Source organism: Neoarius graeffei, chromosome 10 (assembly GCF_027579695.1).
Source record: "Neoarius graeffei isolate fNeoGra1 chromosome 10, fNeoGra1.pri, whole genome shotgun sequence".
NCBI classification, from domain to species: Eukaryota; Metazoa; Chordata; class Actinopteri; order Siluriformes; family Ariidae; genus Neoarius; species Neoarius graeffei.
Window position 1 is genome coordinate 38,550,815 of NC_083578.1, and position 19,302 is coordinate 38,570,116.

Below are 19,302 nucleotides of genomic sequence, written 5' to 3' on the forward strand. Positions count from 1 at the left end.
AGGCCGCTATCAAAGCAGCCTGGGCTTCAATAACACTTCAGCAGTGCCACAGGCTGATCGCCTCAATACCATTAAACATTAATGCAGTAATTTGTGGTAAAGGCACCCCACCAAGTACTGAGTGTATAAATGAACATACTTTCAGAAGTTGGATATTTCTGTATCGCAAATCCTTTTTTGATTAATCTTAGGAAGTATTCTAATAATTTGAGATTGTGGATTTCTGATTTATGAGCTATAAACCATAATTAAAATAAAAAAAAAAAGCTTGAAAGACTTCACTTTGTGTAACGAATATAAAATATGAAAGTTTACCTTTTTGAATTATGAAAAAATGAACTTTTTCACAATATTCTAATTGAGATACAGTAGTATGTGTATATGCATAGTACAACAGTAAACTTCACCTTAGGGAATACAATAGTGTATTTCAAGCTTGTCTTAGAGACAAACCATCACACAGCTAGAAAAATAGACCTTTATTCAATTACATCTTTATGACATACATCTACTTATAGCATTCATTTGCCCTGTGCATTAACAGCGTATACCTCAATGAATATTTAAATTACAAAAAAAAAAAAAGCTCAGGAAGAAAAACACTAACACGCAAATTACAACTTATAAAATGTTATTTTCATATACAATGGTGTTTCCTATTGCATATGCATAAAACCAGGCTTGCTGTACGTCTACCTTTATCATACAGTATATCACTCAAGTCTACATGTATGCACGCACAGATGCACACACACATTGAAGCGTGTGAATCTTCAAAGTGGTTAACAGAGCATAAAAGTTTTGTTTTTCTCCCTCATAAGATAAAACCTTGCAGTCTCTTGCATTATTACATAACCCACACTGTGTAGAGAAACTCCAGTCTAATACAGTAATAATTTATATATTACTAAACAAAAAAAAATTTTTTTTTGGGGGGGGGGGGGGGGGGGGGGAGGGGAGAGGAGATAGGATTTTCCATCATTTTCTCCCTAATTTAGTCATGGCCTCCCCTATTACATGACAGCTAAGAACCAGGAAGAGTGAAGGCTATTTTGTATTTCCTTCAAGGTATATGATGCCAGCCAACCACATCTTTTCAAACTGCTGCTCATGCAAAGTTGGGGCAGCATAACGTACTTCCCTCTCAAACATTATTTTTGGCTGTGGCATCATCAGTATTTGAACTAGCGAGCTCCAGTTGAAGATAGGGTGAATGCTTTTCTCTTGTGCCACTCAGGAGCCTCTAGTACAACTTCCCTTTACCCTGGCTCCCGCATTGTGATGTTACACATTTATGCAGAGCCATTTTACAGGTAGATTGGCCAAGAATATACACGAGCTTAATAAAATGGCTTTTTAAAGATTGATAATTCTAGGCCAAACTAACTATTTTCTGAGATTCATCATGAATCACTGTCCTCTACGTTTGCCATTGGTATCTGAACATCACTAAAAACTCCATACTCAGACTCTTCTAGCATAATATTGCAATTTTCATGATCATCTCCACACAGCTCCCTGCTGGAACAATGTTAATCCTCTCAATGGCTAACTTTAGGTTGCATATTCCTGCAGAGGGGTTAATGTAATGGATTGGTCTCACCCATCATAAAACTAATTGATTTAATACTTATTTTAAAATGGTTTACATGAAGCTGTAAAAGCCAGACTGAGATGAGATTTGTTAAAATCCAATGAAGAGGATCAGGGTTTGGTCCTTGGCAACGACATGAAAACTGCTCCCCCCCATCCTGCCAGCAGGAAGCAATGACCATTCTAATGAAGAGGACAAGTGGAGCAGTGCAGTCACATCAGTTTGTGTACTCAGCAACAATAGACAGTAGGACAGTGATGTCATCTGGCTTTCCTCCTATAGAGAAATAGTGCATTCATAGAAGTAAAGCTGCATTAGCAAAACACTGCAGAAAATTGTTCACATTTGCAGAGAACAGTTACAATAAAGCAGCATAACTGACATATTGCACTTTTTTTTAATAGTTAAGGCTACATAATTAACAAATGCAACAAACTTTTGTATAGGTCACTTAGCATTGGTTTAACTACAGGGAGTGCAGAATTATTAGGCAAATGAGTATGTTGACCACATTACCCTCTCTATGCATGTTGGCCTACTCCAAGCTGCATAGGCTTGAAAGCCTCCTACCAATTAAGCATACCAGGTGATGTGCATCTCTGTAATGAAAAGGGGTGTGGTCTAATGACATCAACACCCTATATCAGGTGTGCAAAATTATTAGGCAACTTCCTTTCCTTTGGCAAAATGGGTCAGAAGAGGGATTTGACGGACTCAGAAAAGTCAAAAATAGTGACATATATTGCAAAGGGATGGAGCACTCTTAAAATTGCCCAGCTTTTGAAGCGTGACCATCGAACAATCAAGCGCTTCATTCAAAATAGTCAACAGGGTCGCAAGAAGCGCGTTGAAAAAAAAAGGCGCAAACTAACTGCCCGTGAACTGAGGAAAGTCAAGCGTGAAGCTGCCAAGATGCCACTCGCCACCAGTTTTGCCATATTTCAGAGCTGCAACATCACTGGAGTGTCAAAAAGCACAAGGTGTGCAATACTCAGGGACACGGCCAAGGTAACAAAGGCTGAAAAACGACCACCACTGAACAAGACACACAAGATGAAACATCAAGACTGGGCCAAGAAGTATCACAAGACTGATTTTTCTAAGGTCTTATGGACAGATGAAATGAGAGTGAGTCTTGATGGGCCAGATGGATGGGCTCGTGGCTGGATCAGCAAAGGGCAGAGAGCTCCAGTCCGACTCAGACGCCAGCAAGGTGGAGGTGGGGTACTGGTATGGGCTGGTATCATCAAAGATGAGCTTGTGGGACCTTTTCGGGTTGAGGATGGCATCAAGCTCAACTCCCAGTCCTATTGTCAGTTTTTGGAAGACACCTTCTTCAAGCAGTGGTACAGGAAGAAGTCAGCATCCTTCAAGAAAAACATGATTTTCATGCAGGACAATGCTCCATCACACGCATCCAAGTACTCCACAGCATGGCTGGCCAGAAAGGGTCTAAAGGAAGAAAGATTAATGACGTGGCCTCCTTGTTCACCTGATCTGAACCCCATAGAAAACCTGTGGTCCCTCATCAAATGTGAAATCTACAAGGAGGGGAAACAGTACACATCTCTGAACAGTGTCTGGGAGGCTGTGGTTGCTGCTGCACGCAATGTTGATTGCAAACAGATCAAAACACTGACCGAATCCATGGATGGCAGGCTTTTGAGTGTCCTTGTAAAGAAAGGCGGCTATATTAGTCACTGATTTGTTGTTTTTTTTTTTGAATGCCAGCAATGTATATTAGTGAATGTTGAGTTGTTATATTGGTTTCCCTGGTGAAAATAAATGAGTGAAATGGGTATATGTTTGTTTTTTGTTAAGTTGCCTAATAATTATGCACAGTTATAGTCACCTGCACACACAGATATCCTCCTAAGATAGCTAAAACTAAGAAAGCCCTACTCCAACTTCCAAAAATACTCAGCTTTGATATTTATGAGTCTTTTGGGTTCATCAAGAACATAGTTGTTTTTCAATAATAAAACTAATCCTCAAAAATACAACTTGCCTAATAATTCTGCACTCCCTGTAGTTTGACATCTGTTACAAGTGGGCTAACTTACATCATCCAACATTTGTCACTAGGGCTGGGTTCAAAAGATCGATCCATGATCCGATATCGATTCACGTTCAAAAAATACGAGCTCGATTCAAAAATGTGTGGATTGATCTCTTCCAGGTGGCTATAGGCACTATTTTCTCGACCGCGCAAGGACCGCTATAAAAAGCGGGGTACCGGCAAACGAAACCGAAACTTAAGAACGCGAGATGGCTGAAGCTGCACAGCTAAAATCACCGCCTGGCCTGAAAGCTGATGTACGGCATTACTCTGGATTCAAACGTTACGAGGACAGAGACGAACTCGACAGAACAAAAGCAGTGTGCAAACTGTGCCACATAGAGGTAAAATATAGTGGCAATACAACCAATCTCCGCAACCACTTATCCAGGCACCACACCAACACAGTTTCAGCTAAACCTGCTGCGAATCAAACTGCACTTGAGAAGGCATTTGGTGTTAAATTTCCTTCAAATTCTCAGCGTGCCTTGAGCATAACCGAGGGTGTCGGAATATTTATTAGTAAAGACCTACACCCCTACAGTGTCGTAGAAAATGCTGGATTCAAACTACTGGTGAAGAGACTGGAACCATGCTATGTCCTGCCCAGTCGCAAACATTTGAGCGAAACGGTTATCCCAAAAACATATGCGAAAACAAAAGACACACTTGCACATTCGCTGAAGTCTGCCGAGAGGGTGGCGTTGACCTGCGACTTCTGGACCTCAAGAAATACCGTATCATATCTTACTATTACATGTCATCACATTGACGAGGAATGGAGGCTAGTCTCAAGCGTTCTACAGACCAGAGCAGTTGAAACGAGCCACACTGCAAGTAACCTTGCTGATCTGCTCACCGAAGCCATACAGGAGTGGGAAATACCGTATCTGACAAAGACCCCGCAATTGTTACAGATAATGCCACAAACATTGTGAGAGCTGTGCAATTAATGGGGCATTTTCATATGGGGTGTTTTGCGCATCTTATCAACTTGGCATCGCAAGCAGGTCTAAAAACTCCAGCTGTCGCACGTTTACTGGGGCGAGTAAGGCGAATTGTGGCATTTTTTCATCGAAGCCCCACTGCAAGCCACACACTACAAGAGAAGCAAAAACTTCAGTTGCCACAACACAAGCTCGTGGTGGACATCACGACCAGATGGAATAGCTCCCTGGACATGGTGGAGCGCTTCCTTGAGCAGCAGCCAGCCATCTCTGCAGCGCTGCTGTCACCCGACGTCCGCAGGAGGGAAAGCGATATCTGTACTTTAACGGAGACAGACATCACCACCGCAGAGGACGTGGTGAAATGCCTAGGGAGGGCCAATGAAGACGGCCACGCTCGCCATCTCTGAGGAGGCATCTCCAACTATGTCCATGGTTGCACCACTGCAGTCCCAGCTTTTGAGTCAGATGAGATGCACTGCTGAAGACTCTTCTGTGATTAAGGAGCTCAAAACAGCAGTTCACAACAACTTGAATTCAAGGTATGTTCATTTAACATAGCTGTGTAGTAGTAGCACTGAATTGCAATGTCTTAAATACATAGAGTTTAAATAGACTTGTCTCTGATTTTATTTATATTTTCTTACTTAGAATAGAGCAGGCATTTAACCTCTGTAATTTTAGACTGTACAATTAGTATATACTAGTGTGTTTGCATGACTGTCTGTTCCATCTGTATGCATTTACTGTAGGCCTACCATGGTATACACAATGCATGCATGTTTTTTCTATCTATTTATCTAGTGATATTTGTTCCTCTATACAGATATGAAGCCCTGAAGGATAATTTGTGTGTAGCATCATCACTGGATCCACGTTTCAAGACTCTACCATTCCTGTCTGATGAGGCACGTGATGCTGTCTTCTTGAAATTGACCTCTGAAGCTGTTCATCTGGACCAATCAACTGATGTAAGTTTGCAGATTATGTATCTGTGCACATTTGAATATTTAGACTTATCTATATAATTTTTTTTTAAATTGGGCAGGACAAGATTGTGAATTCAAGTTAAATTGTGTATTATTTTCTAATATTTTTCTGCATCAGCAGCATGCTGAGGAAACTACACCAGAGCAAGAAGACACCTCCCATGGTGACATCGTTACTGCTCAAAGGAGCTGCCTCACTCCACAGCATGTAGACCAGCTCCTTTTCCTCCAGAAAAATTACACAGTTCCTGAAGACTAGGAGTCTTATCAGTCAAGCATAATTTCTTACACTTTGCTGTGGTTGCTGAGCTACTGTTTTTTATTTTCTTTGTGGTCATTGTTGGTTAGTTCTGGTCATTGTTTTAATCCTGCCATGGGTATGTTAATCAACCAAAAGATGGCCACCAACTGTCATGGTTACACTCAGACTTAGCAGTCAAGCATCATTTCTTACACAATTGCTGTGGTTGCTGAGGTGCTTTTTTTTCCTTTGCGGTCAGAAACCCTGCCATGGGTATGTTATTCAACCAAAAGAGGGCCACTGAATGTTATGGTTTTGATTTAGAATTCAAATAAAACCTGGATTTTTTTCATTCCAAAATAAATCCTTTAAATCCTTGACTCTTCTCTCGCTGTGTGTCCCTCTTACACATACACAGATACATGCACAAACACATATGGGGCTGTTCCTGTCAATAGGGACAGTTTTTACTTTAAAGTGACAATCCAGCAATATCTAAGTAGATCGATATCGGATCGAATCGGATCGTGACCTTATGAATCGGAATCGAATCGATCCAGGAAATCTGGATCGATTGCCAGCCCTATTTGTCACAGTTTTCTGCATCTAGCAGAAGGTTATCAATTATAATAAACTGAGTGCAGTGTAGTTCAAGCAGGCCATGAAGTCAAGCTCAGCCTTCAATCCCAGCTACATCAGCTGACTACAGCTGATCTAGGGCGGCATAGTGGTTAGCACGGTCACTTCACAGCAATAAGGTTCTGGGTTCGAGCCCAGCGACTGAAGGGGGCCTTTCTGTGTAGAGTTTGCATGTTCTCATGTCTGCGTGAGTTTCTCCCCCACAGTTCAAAAGACATGCAGTTAGGTTAATATGGGGCAGCCATGGCCTGAGGTTGGGCTGAAGTGCCCTTAAACAAGGGCACCTAACCCACAACTGCCCACTCCTTTGGGTATGTGTGTGCGCACTCATTGCTCACTTGTGTGCGCATGTGTATGTTCACTGCTTCAGATGGGTTAAATGCAGAGGTTAAATTTCACTGTGTGCTTAAGTCTGTATTTGAGTGTAGTGACAAAGGGTTCTTGGCTTCTTCTTCTTTAATCTCAAACCAGCCCACATCAGCTGTCAGCTCAGCTGATTCCCTTCTATGCCTTCTAGTGGCAAGTCTCTCATAGAGCGCCCATTTAAGCTGCTTTAACCTGCCTACCTTTGCTGCTTCCTCTGCAAGCCATTTTGCAAGAGAGCACCATTTCCATTCATCTGAGCTCTCGTTTGGCAAGTAGAAGTCTTCTGCTCCCAGGATTAATGAATGGCCTGCGCCCAGGCTCCTGGAAATCTTAATAAATAGCATCGCGGCTCCAGTCTGCACTTCCCTTGAGGAACGGCTTGCGTAGTCGCAGAGGGCATCTGCATCAAGCCCCCAGCTGCAGATCTTTTCAGCTCCTCTGCTCCGAGGGAAGCTGCCGAAAACACTGCCCGCACTTCCACGCGGTCCCAGCTCCGGCCGCTTCGCCACCCAAGAGCGCGCGCGAGTCTAAGCCTAGCAGCCGCACATGCAGACCCGAATAACTCGTCAGCCTTGCCCAGCATCCAGTGTCACTTGACACCATGAACTTCAGAATACAAGCCCTGGAGTCCAGTTTGCTCCCTCTACAAGTTGGTGTTTCCCAGCAACAGCAGGTTTGTTTAGATCCTCCATGCTTCCACGTTAGCCACGGGGCAAGCTCCTGCATCACAGAATGACATCACCACCTGACTACTCAATCTGACAACTTGCATTAACCCTATACGAGCCTAATAATCGATTTATCTGCTCTTTGTAATGACAACGCTCAGAGCATAAATAGTTTTCATTCATGGCATGCCTTTACACCCTTTGCATTTATCTGGCTAAATGGAGAGAAAGAATGTATTTCTCAGTCAGGTTCACCTTCGATTGTTGCAGCAGCTAGATAGATAGACAGACAGCTCGTCAGAAGCTCTTTGCTGGACCCTCCTTAACAAGTGTAAACTGCTTTGGCGCTTCACCTCTCGATGACTTGCTAGTGGATGACCCAATTCAAAGCCAGACCAATGTATCTCAGGGCTCAATATATTTTTTCCAAATTGGATATTCCTCGATCTGAAGAGAAAATATCAAGCCCTCTCCAGACTATAGAATTTCTAGGCATCACCTTAGACAGCAACCTGATGCAAGCTTCACTGCCTCTTGGGGAAAAAATCAAATCGCTTTAGAGAGGTCATGAGAAGTGCAGGAGGCAATAGCAATTTCAAAAAGGGAATCGTTTCTATGTTTGGACAGCTTAACTACGCAATGCGGGTTATTCCCCAGGGATGCTCCTTTGTATCCAAGCTTCTTGATCTTTCTAAATCTATAGAGAGAACTCCATGACAGGGTGAGCCTGGATACAGGCTGCAGACCTGAACGCCAGTTCTGGTCTCCTTCTGTTGGATAAATGGAACAGTATCTCATTCTTCTATAATGAAAACATGGAGTCTCCATCAGCAATTATGGTACCTTGCAAAAGTATTCATCCCCCTTGGTGTTTGTCCTGTTTTGTTGCATTACAAGCTGGAATTAAAATGGATTTTTGGGGGTTCGCACCATTTGATTTACACAACATGCCTACCACTTTAAAGGTGCACATTGTTTTTATTGTGACACAAACAATAATTAAGATGAAAAACAGAAATTTGGAGCGTGTGTAAGTATTCACCCCTTTCGTATGAAACCCCTAAATAAGAGCTGGTCCAACCAATTCACTTCATAAGGTCACAATTAGTTGATTAAGATCCACCTGTGTGCAATCAAAGTGTCACATGATGTCTGTATAAATCAACCTGTTCTGGAAGGACCCTGACTCTGCAACACTACTAAGCAAGCAACATGAAAATCAAGGAGCATTCCAAACAGGTTAGAGACAAAAGTTGTGGAGAAGTACAGACCAGGGTTGGGTCATAAAAAAAATATCCCAAACTTTGAATATACCAGGGAGCACCATTAAATCCATTAGAGCAAAATGGAAAAGAAAAGAATATGGCACCACTACAAACCTGACAAGAGAAGGCCGCCCACCAAAACTCACAGACCGGTTAAGGAGAGCATTAAATCAGAGATGCAACAAAAACACCAACGATAATGCTGAGGGAGCTGCAAAGATCCACAGTGAAGATGGGAATATCTGTCCATAGGACCACTTTAAGCCATACACTCCACAGAGTGGGACTTTATGGAAGAGTGGCCAGAAAATTAAAAAAAAAGAAAAAAAAAAGGCAGCATCACGTTTGGAATTTACCCAACAGCATATGGCAGATTCCCCAGACACATGGAAGAAGATTCTCCGGTCAAATGAGACAAAAATTGAACTTTTTGGCCATCATGGGAAATGCCATGCGTGGCACAAACCCCAACACCCTGAGAACACCATCCCTACAGTGAAGCATGGTGGTAGTGGCAGCATCATGCTGTGGGGATGTTTTTCATCTACAGGGACAGGAAAGCTGGTCGGCACTAAATACAGGGCAATTCTGGAAGAAAACCTGTTTGAGCCAGCCAGAGGTTTGAGACTGGGACGAAGGTTCATGGTCTAGCAGGACAAGGACCCTAAACATACTGCTAAAGCTACACTGCAATGGTTTAAAGGGAAACATTAAAATAATGTTTTGGAATGGCCTAGCCAAAGCCCAGACCTCAATCCAATTGAGAATCTGTGGCATAACTTGAAGATTGCTGTCCACCAACGCAACCCATCTCACTTGAAGGAGTTGGAACAGTTTTGCCTTGAGGAACGGGCAAAAATCCCAGTGGCTAGATGTGCTAAGCTAATAGAGACACCCCAAGAGACAGCTGTAATTTTAGCAAAAGGTGGCTCTATAAAAAAGTATTGACTTTTTTTTTTGGGGGGGGGGGGGGGGATACTTATGCACAGTCCAGATTTCTGTTTTTACGCTCTCACACACACACACACACACACACACACAAAAGTACACCTTTAAAGTGGTAGGCATGTGTAAATCAAAATGGTGCTAAACCCCCCAAAATTAATTTTTATTCCAGTTTGTAATGCGACGAGACACCAAGGGGGATGAATACTTTTGCAAGCCACCAAGTTGTTCACAGACGCAACCCCTTTCGTTGATTCTTGTCCCGCTTTGAATTTCAAAATTTCACCAGCTGTGCCCGGAGGCAGCCATCCAGCCTGACCTGCCACGTTTCATTCAAACAGTGCTAGATTTGTTGGCTATCCATCACTAGCAAATGATGACTGCTTCATAAGGATGCACAGAAATGCAGATGGGCCACGAGGCCTGCAACAGAGTTGCCTGCACTGGTGGCATGAATGGCCCAGCTGAGCCACCACGGAACATCTGGCCTCATGAACTCTTGCATACTATTCTCCTCTCCCAACGAAGCTCCTTGCACAATAAGGTAAGACAAACGATGTCATGCCCCCATCGTGTTGTCTCTTAGGCATGGACTTGATGAGTGACAAACAGTATTCATCAATCTGGTGCCAACTCTCTTTGATTGCAGTTGCCAGATCAGCTTTGCAGGCCGGAGCCTTGTCGTGGACCATTTTTTTCAATTTCCACCACAAGTTTTCTATTGGGTTGAGATCTGGACTATTTGCAGGCCATGACATTGACTGGATGTGTCTTTCACCAAGGAATGCTTTCACAGTTTTTGCTCTATGGCACGATGCATTGTCATCTAAGAAAATTATTTCATCATCCCCAAACATCTTTTCAATTGAAGGGATAAGAAAACTGTCCAAAATGTCAATGTAAACCTGTGCATTTATTGAAGAAGTAACCACAGCCATCTCCCCAGTGCCTTTGCCTGACATGCAGCCCCATATCATCAAGGATTGTGGAAATTTGGATGCTTTCTTCAGGCAGTCCTCTTCATAAATCTCACTGGAACGGCACCAAACAAAAGTTCCAGCATCATCACCTTGTCCAATGCAGATTCGTGATTCATCACTGAAGATAACTTTCATCCAGTCATCCACAGTCCATGATTGCTTCTCCTTAGCCCATTGTAGTCTTGTTCTTTTCTGTTTAGGTGTCAATGATGGTTTTCTTTTAGCTTTCCTATATGAAAATCCCATTTCCTTTAGGTGATTTCTCACGGTTCGGTCACATACTTGTACATTGACTCCAGCTTCCTCCCATTTATGCTTCATTTGTTTTGTTGTACTTTTTCGGTTTTCAAGACATATGGCCTTAAGTTTTTTGTATTGACGCTTTGATGTCTTCCTTGGTCTACCAGTACGCTTGGCTTTAAAAACCTTCCCATGCTGTTTGTACTTGGTCCATATCTTGGATACAGCTGACTGTGAACAGCCCACATCTTTGGCAACCATGCGTGAAGAGTTACCTTCTTTAAGAAGTTTGACAATCCTCTCTTTTGTTTCAAGAGACATCTCTCTTGTTGGAGCCATGATTCTTGCCAATCCACTTGGTCCAGCAGCCCTCCAAGGTGTGATAACTGCGCCGTTTCTAACTGCAGACTAACGAGCAGATCTAATCTGAGGCAGGTGTCAATTTAGGGAAAGGAAATTGACTGGGTGAGTCCTTAATTTTCTACCTGAAAATTGAGTGATTCCATATTTTTTTTCCCTGTGCTTGGTCTATAAAAGTAACATTTGCTGACTATCACAATGTATTTTCTTCGTTTATTTTAGTGTTTCTGAAGGCCAAGAAGTTGCACTTTGGAATGACTTTATTATTTTATCATGTTTGTGATCTCAGTTTGTTCTACAGAATAAAACGTCTGAATGAGTGCTCTTCCAAGACTGGTGATTCCATACTTTTTGCCAGGGGTTGTACAAAGCAAGCTGTGATGTGCTGTACATTCGAACACCTTTCCATCATAGCCAGCATTAACTTTTTCAGCAAGTTGTGCTACAGGTGCTCTTCTGTGGTTCACCAATTGTCCTTCCTTGGACCACTTTCTGATAGACAATAAATCACCACATACCGGGAACACCCCCCCCCCGTGACCTACAATTTTGGAGATATGTTGACCCAGTCATTTGGCCCTTGTCAAAGAGGATAAGATCCTTAATCCATGCCATTTCTGTTGCCACTGCCCTCCCTTTATTTATATTGCAATATAAATAAAAGTTCCTTGACAAAAGTGGTCCTGACAGAAATTATAGGATAATATATACAAATCACCGATAAATCAAAAAGAGGCACAGTGTAGTTGCTATGTCACACCATGTATTTTAGTATTGCAATGATGTTTCATGTGGGTGTTTTCAATGAGGTACAATGTGATAATGTTAACACTATCAACCCACATTAGCTTCCACGATTCCAATTTTCACTCTTCTGATATCAAGCAATATCCTTCAGTTGCCAAACAAACCACTACAAAATTCTAACTGAAATGTTAAACACATCACTGTATAGTTTTTGATTGGATTCGGTCACCAAGGAGCAATTTGGTTTGAAACAGCAGTCTCAACACACACACTACATACAATACTATTTAAAAAACAAAAACAAAAAACACCAAGTGTGTGTGTAGGTTTCTGTTGTGAACTATACAAATTACTTTCAATACTGTATATTGCACTTTCAAAATGTGCTGGAAACATCATGTACTTAAAGTGTGGTATCCAACATAAATTTCACCCAAGTCAGGGGATGTTATTAAAAATATTACAATTAAAACTTTGTCTTTCAGGATATTCTGATTTCAGGAATTTTGTAAAATATTACTTACCTCTTACATTCAGTCCATTGTCACAAGCAAACTGTGCAAAAGGTGACATATAATTGGGGTCATATGCCAAAACATGGGCCTGTTCTGCAATGCTCTTGGCTGTCTGCTGGATGCTCTCATAATTGGTGTTCTAAAACAGAGTATGCTATATTACCACCCTTTCTAACCACTGAGAAAGATATCATATCTACAAAATTGTGATTATCAAATGCCCATAGCAATACCTTGATTTTTCTGAGTTCTTGCAAGATCATATAGTCTGGCATGTTGTCAAAGAGCCCATCTGTAGCTGTGAGGATGATGTCTCCTAGCTGGACATCGAAGGATGTGCTGTCTGCAGCTTCTGGACTGAGAGGGAAACATAACTGTCATATAACAAGTCTTTTGAAGATGATTGATGGTGTCAGTCATTATATAACATTTGCTACACGAGATACAGAGGTATCGCCCAAGCTCACCTAAGCTTTGCCAGCTCTTGCTTACAAATGTTATCATGAATACACTTCGTATTATTCATTAACCAACAGAATTTCTACTTAATTATAACAAGACAGTCATCTATATCCCCCACCCTATATACCAAGTTTCAAGATATTGTCACATTTTTCAAGTTTTGCTGCAGGAAACAAACCCTACCTCTTTATGCCGACCTCAGCAACCCATGGCATAAGCCCACTGGACTAAAGGTCATAGTTTTCAAGTTCTGTTCCGGAAACAAAACCTACCCCTAAGACTAACCTGAGAGACCAAGTCTAAAATTGTTTCCATGGAAACATGAAAAATTAAAATTTCTCAAATTTCTTAGTATGAAAAGGCACATCTACATCACCTTGTTAACATGTATACTAAGTTTCAAATCTGTATCATGAATAGTTTTGGATATATCCCCCGGAAACAAACATTGCTCTTGGAAACCAAGTCAAAATCTATTTATGTAAAAATTTGAAAAATACTTGTCAAAAATCCAAAATAGCAAAAGGCACCAACTCACATGTTGCTTGATATGTATACAAAGTTTCATGAAGATATCTTCAGTAGTTTTAAAGATATGGCCCGGAAATGAAAACGTGACCGGACAGACAGCCGGACAGAACCCATTCCTATATCCCCTGCCAAACTTTGTTTGGGTGGGGGATAATAATAATTTAGTACATTTACTAAATGAATTAGTTTCCCATTAAATAACCATACAACAAAAAAAGGTCTTGGATTAAAATGCTGCATTTATTGCAATGCCACTTGGAGCATCTCAAACATTAATGGTGTTATGGGCCTGGGGGGGGGGGGGGGGGGGCACACTTTTTTTGTGTATTTTTCCCGTCTTCTCTTCCTTACTCAACCAGGCCTTTCAATGAGATAATTTGGGCTACACCCCGTATTTCTGAATTTAGGCTTTTTCTGTCATGATAGAGTAATTTGGGCTTTTCTGCACACGCAAAGTGCTGTTTTCCCCAGTGCTGTGTTTAAACCTGCTGCTGCTTTTTTAGCTACAAAGTTATGAATAAATAAATCTGTGAATGCCATTTTTACTTTTATTGTAAAATGTCTACAGCATTAATCCCTCTTGATATACATGTCAAAAATAATTAGAATACAGTTAGTATTTAAAGATGTGTTGGGGCCTGAGGAGAGTCTGGAGGAAAGGAGCCTGTGAATGAAAAAGCAAGTGATGCACTGTTGCCATCAAAGAGACAAACCTGTAGCAGACCTGTATCACGAAAGGTTTTTCAGTCACATCACAAGAATTGGCAGTGCAATTCACAGTATGTAGTCAGGTAAAAGATCGGAGTTTAAATGAAAGGCCAGTGTCTAAGACCATCACCAACAAGAGGCCCAAGCTCCAAGTCACTGATTCCACCCACACTTACACAACTGTGTATTTAAGATACAAGCTGTATCTTAAATCTCACAGCTGTGTCCTGAATAGCTCTCTTTTATTCAGTCTTTTACCTGATTTAAGTCATATAAAACTAGGTATCAGAAAGATATTGCAGTTGAGGTCAAATAATGTGGGATATAGGGCTATTTTTAGGTTTTTAAATGATACAGGAATTATTCGGAGAATTTAGCACAATAGGGTAGTAAACATTCTGGTTCACACTCCAGTCCAGAAGGTGGCAGTAATGCACTTAAAAGCTGTTTGCCAACCACCATAAAACAATATAAAAGAAGGAGAAAGATGATTTACCTAATGTGGAAATCCTGCTCTGGTCACCGGTACACGAGTCTTGCTCCTCCATGAAATCATGGCGTGCCGATCGCCGTTGATGGAGAATTCGTGCTCTGCGCGAGGCTTACAGCTAGTTCGACGAACCCGGAACAGCATGGGAATGGTGCGGATTTTGCGTCAATTACGAGAAATACATGCTAACTCTCGCTAATTTTTAATTTCTGTGTTTTTTTAAGAAGAAAGTCAAGACATTGTGTTTTATGCAGCCAAGTTAATTTAATCAACATTTTTTTTTTACTTTTGGTAGCATATTTTGGGCACTTGACCTTAATTTGGGTGCCTACGACATTATCCGTCACAGGTTTCATGTAACTGAAAGGACTGTCAACATGTGTCTGTTTGGTCCTGCTGACTAACAACCATGTCCCTCACCAGAGGATTCCTGATTGTGGCCAAGGTATTGTTGGTGGGCTCCTCACGTCATTGGAGGGCTGCCTAAGATGACCTGCCTCCTTCTCTTTAAAATGGGGAACTTGGAATGAGAGCGGGAAAGTTTTTGATTTGAGAGAAAGTCTGTTGAAAGCTTGACAATCTGTTTGAGAAAGTTTTGCTTGGGGCACCGTGTTGGTTAGGGAGAGTTTTAAAACACAATCACATACCCTTTTTTTTTTTTGCACCACTCAATTTCATAGTTTGTTTAGAGACCCTAGGATAGTAGCGTGTTGCTTGTATGTTAGGTGACCTATTTCGAACAGATAGGAAGGATATAAAATATTTATTTGTTTTTTTGAATGTTAAAAATAAATTTACACACAATTTTATATATATATATATATATATATATATATATATATATATATATATATATATATATATAAAAATCTCCTTCTCACCCCCGGCGGGGGGGTGGTATCCATGTCATCCTCAAGCTCAGGTCCTCTACCAGAGGCCTGGGAGTTTGAGGGTTCTGCGCAGTATCTTCGATGTTCCTAGGACTGCGCTCTTCTGGACTGAGGCTTCAGATGTTGTTCCTGGGATTTGCTGGAGCCACTCTCCCAGTTTGGGGGTTACTGCCCCAAGTGCCCCCACTACCACGGGGACCACGCAACCCTTGACCTTCCACATCCGTTCCAGCTGCTCTTTCAACCCTTGATACTTCTCAAGTTTCTCATGTTCCTTCTTCCTGATGTTGGCGTCAGCTGGGATCGCCACATCTATCACCACCACCCTCTTCTGCTCTTTGTCCACCACCACTATATCCGGTTGGTTAGCCAGGATCTGTTTGTCAGTCTGGAAGCTGAAGTCCCACAGAATCTTGGCCCTGTTGTTCTCAGCCACCTTCTGTGGTATGGCCCATTGGGACTTGGGTATTTCTATTCCATACTGGTTGCAGATGTTCCTGTATACTATCCCAGCCACTTGGTTGTGCCTCTCCATGTACGCTGATCCAGCTAGCATCTTACACCCTGCTACTATGTGCTGGACTGTTTCAGGGGCTTCTTTGCACAGTCTGCATCTTGGGTCTGATCTACTCTGGTAGATCCTGGCCTCTATGGCTCTTGTGCTTATGGCCTGTTCTTGTGCTGCCATGATTAGTGCCTCTGTGCTGTCTGTCAGTCCTGCATTATCCAGCCACTGGTAGGATTTCTTGATATCAGCCACTTCCTCTATCTGACGGTGGTACATGCCATGTAGGGGTTTGTCTCTCCAGGTTGTCTGTTCCTCCTCCTCCTCTGCACTCTCATCAGGGTTCTGCTGCCTGAGACATTCACTTAGCAGTTCATCCTTTGGGGCCATCTTTCTGATGTATTCTCGGATTTTCGATGTTTCATCCTGGACCGTGGTCTTGACGCTCACTAGCCCTCGGCCTCCCTCTTTCCGCTTAGTGTATAGTCTCAGGGTGCTGGACTTGGGGTGGAACCCTCCCCAAGTCCCCATTTATATATATATATATATATATATATATATATATATATATATATATATATATATATACATATAAATAAATAAAATAAGTGGGTGACGTCACAGTGGGAACCAGTGCTATAGACCAAAACCAGACTCGGCAGGCAAAAGTGGTTGCAATGACCTCTTCATTCTGATTTATTGGGGATTCTTCGGATTCCTCAAAAAGTAGTATATCTGACTGTGATAGTCCTGAAATTGGAATGTGTACACATGCTACTGCTATACACGTAGAACCGCATCAGTTCAAACCATCGGAAAGTGAATGCGATAGTAACACGTCGGCCACAGAGGCCCCCACCTTACGAAATAAAGCCAGAGAACAAAGCCGTCTAGAGGCTTGGATGGAATTGAACCGACAGTCTCGTGATTCTCATTAAAACAGGATAGGCGTTATAGCTTATGTAACATACATGTACATGCATGCCTTTTTACTGATAAAACATAAAAGGCTAATTAAATAAAATCAGATGAACTGAGACAATTACATTCTGAAGCAAATTAATCTTATACCGGTAACTTAAATACACAACACAAGTTACATGTATTAATCTAAATGCAGGTAAACAAGTGGTGGTGGTGGTGGTGTTATGTAACCAAATGAGAGTCGCATCTTACCCGTCTGTGTTCTCGCTTCTTGAAGGCCGATCTTGTGGCCGATTGTTTCAAAAAAACCTGACTTTCAGTTCTTCGTTCATTTGCTTCTTCCACACAAGGGCAAGATATTGCTGCTGAGGCAAGCATATCCAGCAGAGAAATCTGACGACTGGTCCACTCATTCTCCATACCGAGTACTCCGCCATTACTGCTCAGCTCACGCTCCGGGAGAACTGGTGCAGCTGAACTTGCTTTCCTTTTCTTGTAGTTTTCTTTTCCTGCACTCTCTTTCAATATGGGCTTCTAGCCAACACTCCTCAACAGATTAGAGGTTTTGTACGAGTCTTCAGTAAAATGTGCAGAGCAGAGACCACTTCGTAGGTGCCCAATCCGTGAATTTCTCTCAAAACGCATCCAAATCTTTGCAGTTTGAACATTCTTGGGCCATGAATGCAATGTAAATCCACCTTCTGTAGTGTTGCTGCACCCGGCAGCAACACACCTACGTGGCATGGCAATAAATTAGCTCAAAATGGAGGCTCGAAGTTGCAGTCAGCTCTGTGTTTTAGTATAGCAGAAATGGCGATGAGACCGATAGCCTTCCTGCTGTGACATCACAGATGTCAAGGTCATTCACTCAGACCACTACCTATATAAATCACTTTAAGGCCATTATTAAAAAATGTTCTGTTTCCGGTCCACCGGCCGGGTGAGTGCCGTTTGTGCAGTTGAATTTTGAATTTTTTTTTTTAACGCCGGTTTTTCGACATTTTTTTTTCAGGTTCGTAAATCTAAAATTGAACTTGACATTTACGCATTCCCAGGGCTTTCCACTGAGGCTCATACTAGCCAGCCATGACAAATAAGTAGCCGGGGGGGTAGTAAACACAAAATAAACTCCTGTGCACGCAGTTCCCAGGGTTAAATGTATTTTCCACAGACCATTTATTCACTTTACTCAAATACAAAGTAAAATGGCAGTAAATCTTTTCTTTTCTTGCGTATTGAATCATGAGGCGTTCCTGGCTTGTAAATCTCTTATTTTCGGTGCATGACACATTCACGCAACTGAGCATGCTATGAATTAACAACGACAACGGTCTGCAGTGGGGCTACACAAACACTCAGCAAACATTTCTCCATTTGTGTATGAAAATACACTCCAACGACTCAGTTTGGTTTCATTTACAACCAACGGTGTCTTTTGATGCCAGCACGTAATTGAACGAGAGAAGACTAGTTTACCGGAGATGAAATAAGCGTTCTCTCTGCTTCTGTTCCCTCCAATGTCGCCTCCGACGGCCCCAACACACTACTGCCTCCGCCGAGTGTGCACGCACTCTGAACTGAATCAGCTCTGCGCATGCGCCGTGCGGCACAAAAAAATGGCAGCCACCATGAAGGAAGCAGATCCGGAGTTTTAAATTTTGCTTGAGTGTGAAATCGCAAAATGGTATTCTAGCGAACAACAAAATAGTAAAGATTCAGAAAAACAAATCATTCAGTGATCATTTTAATAGTGTAATTTCAGCCGAACTAGGCCTAACGGTCGATTTAGAATTACAAAATGTCCGACACACGGACTTTTTAAGTACCTTTGTAAAAGTTTTGCAAATGTTGCAGTCAGCATTTAAAATGCTAACTTAAAGTTTTTGTACAAGTTTCAGTTGATTAAACTGTCATTTTATTAAATGTGTCTGCTTTAGTAATAAAAAAGTACTGAAAGAAAAAGCAAACACAGCATTGCGATTTCTTATCCATCCATCCATCCATATATATATATATATATATATATATATATATATATATATAAATCCCTCCCTGCCGACTGAAAATATTTTTGCTCACCCAGTGGACAGGAAACGGATTTTTTTTTTAAAGGATGGCCTAATCGTAAAAATTACTATACTAGATTTATTGTTAATGCTTAAAACTATTCCTATGCCATTATTGAGGTCTCAAGGCATTTACGAACAAAAAGTGAGGCCATGGTTCTGCGTATCTCC

At 41.7% G+C, this 19,302-nt stretch overlaps 2 protein-coding genes across 3 annotated transcripts in view; one reads left to right on the forward strand and one right to left on the reverse strand.

The window, feature by feature from the left end:
- Positions 1 to 956: 956 nt before the first annotated feature.
- pptc7a (protein phosphatase targeting COQ7 a) overlaps positions 957 to 19,302 on the reverse strand; it is a 36,295-nt gene continuing 17,949 nt past the window's right edge. For both annotated transcript variants that reach the window (XM_060931782.1, XM_060931783.1), the window contains 3 exons: positions 12,789 to 12,912; positions 12,565 to 12,694; positions 957 to 1,870 (listed from right to left, as the gene is read on the reverse strand). In XM_060931782.1, the coding sequence (XP_060787765.1) occupies positions 1,812 to 1,870; positions 12,565 to 12,694; positions 12,789 to 12,912 (313 nt within the window). In that variant the 3' untranslated portion in view covers positions 957 to 1,811. The remainder of the gene's footprint in view (positions 1,871 to 12,564; positions 12,695 to 12,788; positions 12,913 to 19,302) is intronic.
- On the forward strand, positions 3,670 to 6,138 carry LOC132893057 (E3 SUMO-protein ligase ZBED1-like). Its single transcript, XM_060931784.1, has 3 exons — positions 3,670 to 5,142; positions 5,427 to 5,571; positions 5,711 to 6,138. The coding sequence occupies exons 1-3, from the start codon at positions 4,982 to 4,984 to the stop codon at positions 5,846 to 5,848; spliced, it is 444 nt and encodes a 147-aa protein (XP_060787767.1). The 5' UTR covers positions 3,670 to 4,981; the 3' UTR covers positions 5,849 to 6,138.